Here is a 14,343-nt window from a genome sequence, read left to right on the forward strand (position 1 = left end):
TGGAACTCTTTTTTATTTGGAAATCTCTCTCTATATATAAATAAATGTGTGTCCTTTATAGACTCCTAAAACTTCCTACCGAAAGCGATGAAATTTAACATGCAAATATTCCAAAGCACGAGAAGGTTACTAACAACATTAAAATATTTTTACGACGAACCGTTCGAGCGAGATGAGCGAGATACGAAATGAAAATTTCTGATTGGTTAAGCGTTAGATGTTTATTAAATTTAACTACAAATAATTCGCAAGCATTTTAAAGATAATATGCTTATATTTGGTTATACTATATCAGTCTTAGCTTATAGCTCTGTTTGGTAAAAAAAGTTGCGTGCACTTACCTCCTTTAAGTATTTATTCACTTTGTCAGATAAATTCGATAAATTCAATGAACATTTACGGGGGCATCGCCAAATTAGCATTCCTAAAGTTAACTAATCCCATGTGCTTAGTTTGTTTATAGTAATTCGCTTAAAATGTGTTTGAATGAAAGTGGGTATTTTAAAATCAACGGAAATAGGGTATTTGCAACTCGAGAATAAAACTATTACTGATACATAGACATGTGATCGACCTACGACCTCAGCGTCAGCTGATCGTTTATAAACAAGATGATGCATTAAAATTGAGCTAAGTCTCTAAACGTTAGTTAGACTGTTAATTAACGTGAATTTAATTAAATACAACACCGTATCGCCCATCGAATTTGGTAAAAAAATAATTTCACTTCTACGCCGATTAGTTAACTATGTTTTATTATATATATAACGAACAATAGTTTACCTCATTGGAAGGCGAACTCTCTATCGCCTGAGTCAACACTGCTCACCTTTAATAGTTTGTTAACTATTAATTGTATTGTAACATATAATTAATTTATAGCATCATACAGGTACCTAGACAACCATTCACACGATTTGAAGAAAAGTCTTTTCACAGATTTCGAGCAGATTTCTTGAATGCCTACCAACCCTCAGGAGAAGTTGTAAAAATAGAAGATTCTTATAAACGGTAAGAATGTAAAAATGATGCATTAAAGAAAATCAACATTTTTACTGATTGTGTGAGTAAAAAAAAAAATAAAAAAAAACTGTTTAATGTTAACTTCACATTTAATTTCAAAATTAATTTCCGATTCTGAATTGAATGTTGGTTAGATCCTAATTGACAGTAAAAAATATCTTTTGAAGAGCAGTATCACTATATCAGACTATATCAGTATCAATAATCAGAGGCAAACGTGTCGTCAACGTATCTTGTCAAGCATAAGAATTTGATTCAGTCAAAGATTTGTTTTACAACCTAAATATTTCCTAGTCATCAATTAATTTTGACATTAATTCAGTTTAATTTATTTTAAAAAAAATAGCATAAAACATCACAATTTTAGCTTCAAAGAACTTAAATAAAATTTTACGTTCGAATTGCTCTATTCTATGTCTCAAATCATTTCCTGTGGTGCGCAGTGAGGGAGAGGGACGTAACATAGTTTTCAGGATCTGTTATACCACATGAGAGCAAACCACAAAGCGTCATACCGCCACCACCAGTTTCTGTTTGACTTGTTGGGCTCTGCGTCAATTTGCCGTAGCGACAATTCATCGTGCACAATTTATCAAAGGACTGTCCGTCGTGAGCACAATTTGCAGCGATAATTCATTGTAAGTACATCTCGTGGCAAGGACAACTTGTCGTGAGCACAGTTCGTCGTGGTGAACAATTCTTCGTGGAAGCAACTCGTCGAAACAATTCATCTTTGGCACAACTAATCGAACTAACAATTTGTCGTGGTACAACTATCTTTCGTTCACCAGGAGTTGGCACTTAGCTCTATCTTCATCATGTCGTATCCGACGAAATAATTTGCTATTTTTGGGAGAATGATGTGAACAATCCTGAACAAGGTTGCTATTTAGCGATCGTATGACTGAAATATTTATTTCGCAATCTTAATGTGCTTTTTTTTTAACCTTAAATATTTCATAAATTTGATATTTCTAATGAATAGTTTGTCCTTTTTGAGACATTTTGCTGCAATATATTTAATTAGCTAGAGTAACGAGAGGTATCATAGCAGATGATAAAGCGAAGTTAGTGACTGAAAAAGAATTCACTGTTTCCGTTTGGTGCACATTAAGGGTTGTCTCAATTTCAGGTGCAGAGAAGTTTTTCCTCTTACTCCCCCGCGCTGAAATGAACTCTTCGTCCGAGGAGGTGGAGCCAAGTGACAACTCCTGGTGAACGAAATATAATCGCAACAATATTTCGCCGCAGGCGCAATTCGTCTTGAGCACAATTTCATATGGTTTTCATGAAATATGTGTTCCAGTTATTATAGCAACAAAAAGTGTGTTTCGCCAAAAGTTAAACGCCAAAAGCAAATTAACGCCCCATTTTTTTTTTTTTTTTTTTTTATTATTTTTTTTTTTTTTAAGTTTCGGCGGAAAACCTATTTATATCATTATAAATGGTGCTTCGAAACTTACCTATTTTTCTCTTTTTTTTTTGAGTAAAATGGGAGGGATTTTAGGGAAGTGGGATTGAATTTCTTCCAAACAGGCAACTGAGGCACTATTTCCGATGTATTTCCTTCACACTAAATTGAATTAAATCAATTACGATCTAATCGAACTAATAGTTGAGAAGTTATATGGGTTTTATATACAAAGATTACAAATTTGTATTTGCGCCTGTTTACACATCTAACATAGCTATCTAAACAAGTGAAGTATAGTGCTCTATGTAGTATTTTATGTTCAATCGAGTGAGAGTATACAAGAGTCAACAGATTAAATAGTATAAATGTAAAAAGTGCTTTATTTATAAAAAGTACTTCTATTGACTTATACTTATGTGCACGTTTTATATATCTACCTAGAAGCTATCTAAACATATGAAGTACATTTTCCGATGTAGCTCTTCATGCAGAATTGAACGTGATAAAATGCAAGTCGAAATGATGAATAGCTTTGAAATTATATACGAATTTGTTCATAATATGTACAGTTCAAAAAATAGTATTTTTTATTAAAAAATTTTCTGAAAGGAAGTTTTACAAAATAAAACAAGCAGTTAGTGCACAAGCTTTTTTTTTCCTTTTTGAAATTTACCTTATTTCTCGTACTGATACTAATATCAATCACTAATCTGAAGTTTATTTCAAAGTAAAATAAGTAATGTAAAAAAAAAAATTAGAGTCAATTCCTACTTAGACCAACAAAGAAAAATTTTACTTCGGTAACTTTTTATTAAATAATTTTTTTCTGACTGTAATTGTGAATCTAATCTAAAATGAATTAATTAAGCTTAATTAATGAATTAATATTTGAAAAAAACCGTATATATATATATATCAAGTATCATTCACTACAATTTTAAAAAAATGCATCTGAACTTGAGTGGATAAATAAAAAACATTTTATGAACGATTAAAAATTTGAACAAGATATATTAATATACACACCGAAGAGCCATTACATTATGACCACCCTGCTAATAACATGTAGGACCACCTATAGCCCTCAAAACTGCTAGCACCCGCCGTGGTATTGATTCCACAAGGTGCTGATAAGTAGTCTGAGGTATCTGGTGCCAAGCGCTCACCAATTTGTCCTGCGATTCCCTCCCATTGCGAGGGGGTAGCGTGGCAGCACGAATTTGGTTTTCCAAGTAGGACCACAAATGCTCTATTGGATTAAGGTCAGGTGAATTTGGGGGCCAAGACATGACTTGAAAGTCAGTGGAATGTTCCTCGAACCAATTCATGACGATTCGACCCTTATGGCATGGTGCATTATCCTGTTGGTAAACACCATCCCCCGCAGGAAAAACTNTCTTGACCCCAGAATTAAATGGGGTCGTTAGTATATTTGAGGTCACCGCCTCGAACCATTTAGATTGGATCCTAACCATGAAAGCCTGGGCGAGCCCATTGTTATAGATGGAGGGTGGTCATAATGTATAAGCTCTTCGGTGTGTAGGGTGAGTGTGAACTAATAGCATTAATTGGGGAAAAAAAGTAGCGTGGTATCAGCCAACTAAAAAAGTGTAAATTTGGTGACGTGAACCACACGTGGTACTTCGTAATGTTCTTTATTGAATTTATCTGACGCAGCGAATATAAAATAATTAAATATTTAAATGTGCGCAATCAACAACTTTTTTGCTCAAATAGAGCTATAAGTTAGAAATTATCACTGATGTTATTTACAAAATATGTGAAAAACTGAATCACTTATAGTAAAATTTAAAACAATGACTAACGCTTAACCAATCAGAAAATTCCATTTCCCTTTTCGCTCATCCCTATTTAATTAAGTGTTCAATATTTGAAAAAAATGTGTCAACATCATATGTCATCCACTACGAGTTTAAAAAAATGTATTTGAACTTGAGTGGTGGAATTAAAAGTATTTTATTAATAATTGAAAATTTGAACAAGATGTAGGGAGAGTGCGGACTAACAGTAGGGATTGAAAAGTAAAACAAAATGCAAGATAAAATGGTTTTCCTCCACCGCCTGTTTCTCTCTTGTGTCCAAAAAATGTAAGGCTTACATCGTTACATTTCATTTACAGATTCAAATGTTCCGAACTGGAGAGCGGATTTTTATGTATAGGTTTTACAGATGTAATATTTTACATTCCAGTTTACTTTATTAAAACAGTTTTTTTTTAACAGAGCCCGTCTTGAGGGACCATTCTATATAAGTTGTGTAATGCATCATTGTTATTCTTTGAATAATTTGGCTATTTCAAATCAGCAATCTAAAAAAAGGGACATTGAGAGAAATTTAAAAATATTTCGTAAGTATTTCTTTATCTATTTAATCAAGTATACAGTACAAATAGTATATAAAATCCTTAGATTCACCTGCTCTCTACTATAAAAAGTATTAAAGCTGCCATTACATAGCTAAATGCGTAGAATTACTTTAATTCTTTACTTAAATTTTTCTATCATGGAAGTGATTACAAATACAGTTACCCACAGAAGTGTGTAGGATCATTTAAATACTCTAACATTTCTGACTGAATGATTACAGTTATAGTCCCACACAAAATATCTAGCCAAACTTAAGTCCCATGCTTATAGGTACTCTTCCAACTTCAAAATGGCTACATATTGAAATGTATAAGCTTTTTTTGCACATCATCTTATAATCATCGCGATTATTATTATTAAAAAACATCCATAGGATTACTAAAGTACGTGTACCCTTCTGACTGCCAGGCGGCTTCAGTTAAAGTCATCGACAAAGTGTAAGCTTACTTAAGTTCTACACTTGTACAATTGAGTTCGAAGCATAATAAGCTTGATAATGTTCTATATGGCTTCATACCTGTCTTTGTGTTAAGTATTTGTGTAAATATATTGTGAAAGAATTGATATCTTTGTGGAAAAAAAGAATATAGGCTTTGTCACTTAAGAGAATTGGTAATAACGGGCTTGGCTAACTTGAAATAAAATTGAAAGAACAGTTGCTAACGTAAGAAAATAACAAGTTTCAACAACCAATCAGGATCGAGATACCCACACTACGTCACTTGCAGGTATCCCATTCTTCTCATATATAAAAGTGCGTATTTTTTTCAAACCGAAATAGTTATGAGCTATTCGATTGTAATAGTTACATAACTGATTTTTTTTTTTTTTTTTTTTTTTTTTTTTTTTTTTTTTTTTNTTTTTTTTTTTTTTTGTAAATGGCTGCACTTTTTTTTTGAAATTGAAAACAAAGTATTCGATGATTTTTCCAGCTATGTATATTAATAACAGAAGAGTTAACTAAAATGATTATGAGACATTGTATCGTATTCATAAGTATACATAAAGTAAATCACTGTCTTATTTNTACTGAAAATTGGCAATGAGATTTTCTTTAAAGTAATAATAATTATCATCATAAATTTCTGACCTTTCAGCAGGAATAAGCTGTAAAGCACACGAAAACCAAAGATCGAAATTCACACTAAATCTCTTCGCTTTCTGTTCAAAGAGTTCGAAGTACCGTCGAATTCCACACTTCTTGGCATCAATTTTAAACATCTCATTCACTAATTTTTTCTTAAGTAGGAAATCCATAATAACAATAATATTTGTCACCAATTCTTTCAAAAATTTAATAAAACATTTCTGGAACGGATTAATTGCCACCAATTAAATATATAGCTGTAGCGTATCAAGCTATATTAAAGAACTGTTGAGTTTTTTTATAAAAACATTTATTTCACACCACAACAAATACAATAACAAATATAAAGTACCCGTAACGGGAAAGTTAAATCTCATAAAGGAAACTAGAAAAAGTGCCCGTAGCGGGATATATGAAAACTCACCCGTAACGGGATAGATAAAATATCAAGGCACTCTAGATAAACCCGTAACGGGTAATATGAAAACTCAAATTCCGCACAAAAATAATTCTAAAAAATCAACAACTTTCTGGTGTTCTAATTTTATCGTCTGCTTTTATTATTTGTATTTCGTCATAAAATATTTCATTGATGTGCGCATGCGCTTCTTCTCCGTTTCATCGTACCGAAGAAAAAGAATTGAAGCCCATTTGAGAGGCACAGGGAACCGGTAAAATCCTTTCGTACCGCGCATTGACTCGCGTTTGCTTTGGTGCCTTTCATTTCTTGTGGTGCCTCTCATTTTTAAAGGCACATCAGTTATGTGCCTCTAACACGACAAAATGAAGGGTACATTTAGCTTGTGCCTTTTATTTAAGAGGTACAGTTTTTAGAGTGTAAGAACACTCTAGCACTAGCATAGAAAGCACTTTTTTTTGCGGATATAATCGTGTGGGCAGATGAAAAGGTTATATCTTTTATTTTCCAGATTTTTTATAATTTTATCATTTTTTCGGATTTTTTTTTTATTATTATTTTTAGTGACACTTTAAAATAGTGTCATTTTCATGTTTAACTCTCTGAACGTTATGACTTGAGTAAAAATAAATGCATGCAATACATTGTGCATAAAATATATTGTGCATAAAATTATTTGATAATTTTTCTCCGATTATTCAATAAGGAAGCAGTGTGTAGGAGGGGCTAAATTTTGTTTTAGGAAAGTATGTCACAATTCTCAAAACATTCAAATCTAAAATCATCGAGTAAAAATGTATAACCAACTAACAAACACACTGATTTTAATTGTTAGGAGTGGTTAAATGTTTTTTGAATTATCTGAAAGCAGATATGATTTGAAATTTCTTTTAATTCACTTGATTTCTTTTTAGCATCCAAAGAGACTACACCAGAAAAAATGGGTAAATATGTTCTATCTATCTAATGAAAATAAAAACAACATCTAATATGGTAAATTATGTAATTCTTATAGGTAGTTATAGGTATATAGGTATTTAATTGTACTTTGGTGTAATTGGGTTGTTAGGGTAGAGTGTTGTACTACATTGATTTAATCTTAACTATATTTTTTAAAGATGTTTTTAATGATTAAATGATTTTGATATTGTTTATTTCACGTTTATTTATTTATTTATTTTTTAAAAAAAACAAGAATTTTTAAAGTAGACATTTTTGTAACAGGAGTTGAGTTATGGTTATGGATATTATGAGTTAGCGATTGAGTTATGGATATTTGAGTGATATTAGTTCTATCTGGTGAAATGTATTGGCTTAAAATTTATGAACTTTAATGAGTAGTCAATACTCATTTCTTTTAAACTAAAGATGACTTTAGTATTGAGTACTTATTCTTTTTTATTTCCAATGGCAATGATGTAACAAGTAAAAACAAAGAACAAGGAACAATAAACAAATAAAAAAAAGTCATTGTCTCATTCGGTTTCTCGCCTCCTAGTACCGCTCGAAGCAGGACGTTTTAGTCCTGCCGTTTATATCTTGTCGTTTCAGTCCTGCCAATTCGGTTCCGTTGCCATTTGTTCCAGCCATTTTTGTTACGTTAATGTTCCTTCCCTTTCTATTTCTGTTTTTCTCTTTTAAATATGGTAATTTAAATATGTTAAGTATCCTAGTAATATTTTCCTAAATCTGTGTGTTTTATTTTTACTTTCATTTCATTTCCGTGGTTTTAGTAAATTTAATTATGATGGTATAATACATACAATGTTGTCTTACTGATTTGACATTAACTAGAATATTTGTTGATGGCATAGACTTTTTTCACAAATCGTTAAACTCACTTTTTTTTGGATATGTCAAATACAATTCTGACAGATAAGTTTGAAAAAGTAAATCTAAACAGACTGGAGTTATATGTACTATTTTTCACATTTATTTAATGTACCTGCCTAATATATGGTGGCCATTTTTATTGTAAAACAGTCTTAAATGACCAATTGTAAGAAAACTAGTGGATAAAACTCAATCCAATTTGCAGCAAATACTATTTAGACCCGTGGGTCGCCTTGTGATATTTAATAAGGAATATTGAATTTTTCAAATTATATAATGCTATTTATCTTCTGCATTCAAACATAGTGCATAATATAAAATCGAGGTGATGTGATACACAAGTATAAGTTTAAAAATGAAAAATGGACCCACATAAAAGAAATGCTAAAACCATAAGAATTTTTTTTTCTAAAAGAAAAAAAAAAGATTTCGAGCTTTCGCTACTAGGGATTAAAAAAGTGCTTTTAGGCCATCTTTGCGGTAAAATAGGCATAGAAATTTCAAAATTTTAGCATAGTATAAGCATTTTGATATTAATATCGCATTTTATTAGTCTAGAATTGTTGACTAACTAAAGTTCTAGACTGTGATAGAGAAGGTCACAAGTTCATGTCTCAAAACCAATGAAGAATTTTTGCTCTTATCCTAACTGTAGCAGAAAAGATTTAATGTTCATGCTTCCAAGGCAACTGAAAAACTTATTTTTACAAGCGAATAATAACACAGACTTAATTGAAGTAAAAAACAAACTATAAATAACCTCATTTCTACTTGATAATCTGCATAAAGCACGCTACTGCTAAGGGCTACACGCTACTGCAACTGCAAAATGTTCATTTCTTGTATTTCCTATACTTATTTTACTTTCCGCACCTCAATCGTATATAAACTGCTCATATCTAATTTACATTTCATGAAAGGCATACTAATGTGGATCCAACTTTTTGAAAAATCATGTTCATATCTCACAAGCACTTTCGAAGACAACCTTTGATTTACAGGGCTCAATTAATAACTCCTGAATATTATGTAAATTACATACCCTCTTAATATGCTTCAAAGTAACCCAAATCTGCTGTAATTCACTTCTGAATCTTGCTGTAAAAGTTTTAGAAACAATTTTTAAAGTCTTCCTTCTGAATGCTCATCTATTCTGGAGCTCAACATCCTTAAGCCTGAAGGTTACTTCGAAACGTAATACATAGATGTGAAATTCACACCATACGTTTGGGAAATATTACACTCATGTCCATAAATTAAGGATAATTCAGAATCACACGGAAATCAAACTCCAAAATTAAAATTTCACCTGTAGAATTATCACACACATCCTGAAGAAGAATATGCAAATTACAGGAAACCACTAGATGACGCTGGTAGTACGTCACAACACAATGACGAGAGTGTAAGAGAGAGGTATATAAGGAATGGTGGCAAAGAAGTAAAATTGTTCACAAGCGCTTTGAAAGCCTTTCAGTGCAATAACCGCATAGTTATGGCACAAAGGAAGCATTTGGATGATTTTTTACGTGGCAGAATCATCGGACGACTGGAATGTGGACGTACCCAGCTGGAAGTATCCGAGGAACTTGGAATCACCCAGAGTGTCATCTCCAGGCTTTGGCAACGATTCCAAGATGATGGTAATGTGAGTAGACGTTACAGCACAGGTCGCCCCCGAGTTACAACGCCGAATGAAGACCGGTATTTGGCAGTTACTGCCAAAAGAAACAGACGGAGCACAGCATCAGACCTGTCTCGTCAGCTCTCTTCAGCTACCGGTACGACAGTTTCAAGGCAGACCGTGTACAGACGCTTAGGGCACATTGGTCTATATGCTCGTAGGCCTGTCAGATGTGTTCCACTTACCGCAACTCACTGTCGCCTGCGATTAGCCTGGAGTAGAGAGCATGCATTGTGGACACCGCAACAGTGGTCTTGTGTGATGTTTTCCGACGAGTCCAGGTTTAGTTTGCAGTCTGATTCTCGCCGGACTTTCATATGGAGAGCGCCAGGTACCCGTTACCACCAAGACAACACCATTGAACGACACCGTTACGGTGGTGCAGGATGGCTCGTTTGGGGAGGAATTATTCTTGGTTCCAGAACTGACCTGCATGTTCAGAGTGTAACGATGACAGGCCACATCTATAGGGATGTCATTCTGGAACAACATGTACGTTTGTTTCGGGGCGCCATGGGTGCTGAATTTCTGTTTATGGACGACAACGCCCGTCCTCACCGTGCAAACATTGTAGACGAATGCCTTCAATCGGAGGATATCACCCGTATGGATTGGCCAGCATACTCACCGGACTTGAATCCAATAGAGCATGTGTGGGATATGCTTGGCCGACGAATTGCAGCCCGTCAACCCCCTCCCACCTGTCTACCGGACTTTCGGAGGGCATTGCTTGATGAGTGGTGTAATATTCCCCAAGATCAGATTGATAATTTGATACTCAGCATGCCTAGGCTTTGTACGGCCTGTATTGCATCGTCCGGGAGACATACTCCGTATTAACCATCATACTAACCATGTTATACTGTTTTTTGTAAATAGGTTCTTCTTTGAAATTTGCTCCAGGGAGTAAAAATTGCAATTTTTATTAATTATGTCAAACATATAGCATCTTTTTTGTTCTTTACCTTTTGTTTAATACATAGACTTTACAAATAAGTCAAATTTGTTTGCCTTCTGTCTCTTTCTGTGCCTGAACTTCATTATCCTTAATTTATGGACATGAGTGTAAATGAGTCCATGAAATTAATGCCCAAACCTTGTATTTTTTAAAATCTATTTTTTAAAATACAAGGATACAATATTTTGTAGTCTAAAGAAAGCAAAATATCCTTTAGATGCAAGACAAGCTATTGTTGCTGATGCCTTTGAGGTTCTATTGGATGAAACGGACCATTTTGATCATTTTTCTACACCAAGTGCTCTTCTTTCTGTACATTCACCATTCACGCTAATTGAACCACATTTTGACGGAGTTGTTCTAGAGCCAAATAAGAAGTATAAAATACATGTTACCCTGGTAAGTTATTACTCTTTCATTTACTGATGTTACTTTTTCATGTGATAATGTACCTTTCCTTGTATACTTGTTTCGCGAGGGTACAGTACTATTCCCCTATTTTAAAAGTTTAATGATTTATGGATCCGTGAATGCAGTTTTTTAATTAAATTTTTTTTCTATAATTTCTTTGTTGCTAACTTGTCTTATTAAGTAACATACTATTCTGCAAGATTGGAAGTTGAGGAGCAATGAAATTTTGTTTTTAACTTTGGGTGTCGTATTTGATTTACACTTTTAGCTATATTTGTCTTTATAGTTGGAATAAATCTTTACTGGAAAACATAAGAGATAGGATTAAAAAAACATTCCAAGAAAGAAAAACGCTATTATAATTAAACTCAGTTCATAAAATGATATTTTAAATGTTACATATCTCCCAAGCCAATGGCATGAAGCATTGAGTATAATTCTGTAATGTAAGGATAAGTATGGTTTTTTGATGTGGTGGCTGAAAGCAGATGACTGAAAGGGTAAAAAAGCGAGCATAGAGGGTTAAAAAGAATTTTTTCAACGTTATAAGAATGTATATAACGCCTTTAATAATTTTTGATTTAATAATCGCAATTTTATGTACCAGAATTCATTCTTTATGGTGGGAAAGCGTACCTCAAAATATGCAAATTAATTTATGTAGACGATATTTTAAGCTGTGAAATCAGATACAAAAACAAATTTCAATTGGTTAAATATTTTTTTGCGACGGATTGTCCCCCAAAATAAGGGTTAGCTACAATCTGGAAAGCAGAGTTCCAATAGTTTAAGAAGGAGAGCAGTTGAAACGGAGGGCCCCTTGAAGATTATTTTATTTTTTGCATATTAAGCCATATCTTTGTAACAAATAAGGCGAATTCTGAAATTCATACGCAATTATAAAAATTACTTATTCCGCGTAAAAAATTGCTATATAAACTTGCTAAAGGTTATTCCACGTAAAAAAAATATTATTTTTAGTTTTTTTTTATTTTTTAAATTGCTAATGGTCGAGAAAGTTTAATGTTACATTCATTTAATTTATTTAGTTTTAAATGAAAAAATCTGAAATATGAAAGTGATAAGTCGAAAAGTTCTTGAAATGTGAAAATTGATAAAAGCGACTTATTTAATGCAGGGAAAACGCAGAAAGTGAAATTAATATTAAGGTGTCTAAATTTTCCGAAGTCAAAACAGTTCACGCTTGAAGAAATTTATAGAATTTATAAGTTTAAGTCTGAAAATAAGTCCGTTTTATGACTCTAAATTAAAATAGATTGCTCAAAATGAAGCCATTTGGTGAGAATTACAAACCACAATTACTTTTTGGAAGATTGCAAATCATAACGGCAAGAAAAGATTGTAAAATTTAAAAAGCTAGCGTCAAATTAAAATTGTTCAAGAAATAACATCAGAAAGCAAATGCATCACATTGTTTCAAGATAAAACATTCACAGACAAACATAAAACTAAAAGGTTCGAGACTTTGTTTTTTCTCTTAACACCGATCCTAAACAAGGGAGACCAGAACAGGCTGACATATGCATGCCATACGGATTAATATGCTGCTAAACGAAGACAAAAGTGTAATTTAGAAGGACCGGATGACTGTAGGCAACTTTGGCATGAACTAAGAAAAAAAAGCAAGATCTGTTTTGTAAACTAGTTTTTGTTTTTGGATTTAATACCCTAATTTAGATTGAATGTTCATACCAGCTTTACATATTTGAATGATCGTCAAACCACAGTAGATAACCCAAAATAACCCAGTGACCTTGATACCATCTTGTGGTTTGCGTTGGGTGTACCAAAGAGTCTTATTCGGCAAGAAAATAACAGCACAGCATGGTGGAATCTACATTGAAATAAGGTGGTTTGCGATTGAAAAACATTTTTTCTAAGCAACCTAATTCTTTCTACAGTTGAATGCGACAAATTTACTTTTCTCACTGGAGTTTTTTCCTCACTGCGTTAGTTAAATTGGCACATCTTTAAAAAACTGTTCTTTTTTATATATCGTTGTGAAATTATTTATGGAATAATTACTTATTCACAAGTGAAAAATATCCGTTTATTTTTGTTGTTTCAGACTATAAATGTACATAAATGCTTTTATCTATAAGGAAGAAGATCATAAGCTGAAGTCACCGTTCAAAACAGATTGTCGTGACTATGAGGAAGAATGGATCAAGAATCATAGAACTGGGCCGACATCACAACAGGTATTTCTGGAACCAATATAATTTCTTTTTTTAAAATTACGTCCTTATATTAACTATCTTCAGCAAAATAAGTTTTGCAAGGATGTTGCTTTTCTTAAATTTTTTTTAATATTATTTTATAGGGAAAGTTTTTAGTTTACTTTCTTTAGTTGTAAGAAAAACCAGAAGGAATTATAGGCTTTTATTTTAATACGCGACTTAAAATTCAATTTCTCAGGAACTATTCGACCGATTTCGCTCAAATATGATATTTTTGTCATGCGAAATTACATTCTTCAAAATGATGTATAAAATAAAAATTGTATAATAATAATAATAATAAAAATTGCATACTTAACAATTCAAAATGTTTATGAATATTAGTAAATAAAAAAAATAAAGGCAAGTACAATTGAATTTTCGGATGGCATTGTCTGGATGGAATTATTTTTGGAACCAACAAAGCAACTAATCTTATAATAGTGGAAAAATAATTTAATAAATATGCTCAATAATTTTTTAGTGCACTTAAAAAGTTATCGAGGTATGGCAAACTGCGCAAAAAGTAAAATTAACATTACGTGCGTCAAACTTTGGACCGCTCTCTTGACGAAACTATTGGGACCATAATTCCAAAACTGCAGCTATCTTCCTATATTTTGGGTGTCAGAAATTCGAATGTGTCGAAAAGAAGGTACGTCTATTCAGAGAAAAAACGTTTTTCTGTCTGATTTTGCAACTTAAAATCGGTCCCGCAGTGGACTGATCGTTAAGACACGGTTCCCAGCAGATCACCGAAGTCAAGCATCACTGGCTGCGGTCAGTGTGCGGGTGGATGACCCCTTGGATCAGTCTGCGTAGGGACCGAGAGTGTGCGGGATTGGTCCTCGTCAAACTGTTCTACCTAAAGTGCTCGACTTCACGCGC

The 14,343-nt window shown here is 32.9% G+C and overlaps 1 protein-coding gene across 1 annotated transcript in view; it reads left to right on the plus strand.

The window, feature by feature from the left end:
- LOC107441653 (degenerin-like protein asic-2) overlaps nucleotides 1–14,343 on the plus strand; it is a 31,474-nt gene that overhangs the window by 6,383 nt on the left and 10,748 nt on the right. Inside the window, exons 4-8 of the mRNA XM_043054912.2 lie at nucleotides 893–1,011; nucleotides 4,681–4,805; nucleotides 7,244–7,273; nucleotides 11,022–11,203; nucleotides 13,339–13,437. Coding sequence (XP_042910846.2) covers nucleotides 893–1,011; nucleotides 4,681–4,805; nucleotides 7,244–7,273; nucleotides 11,022–11,203; nucleotides 13,339–13,437 — 555 coding nt within the window. The remainder of the gene's footprint in view (nucleotides 1–892; nucleotides 1,012–4,680; nucleotides 4,806–7,243; nucleotides 7,274–11,021; nucleotides 11,204–13,338; nucleotides 13,438–14,343) is intronic.

The sequence above is a fragment of the Parasteatoda tepidariorum genome, chromosome 5, assembly GCF_043381705.1.
Source record: "Parasteatoda tepidariorum isolate YZ-2023 chromosome 5, CAS_Ptep_4.0, whole genome shotgun sequence".
Taxonomy (NCBI): Eukaryota; Metazoa; Arthropoda; class Arachnida; order Araneae; family Theridiidae; genus Parasteatoda; species Parasteatoda tepidariorum.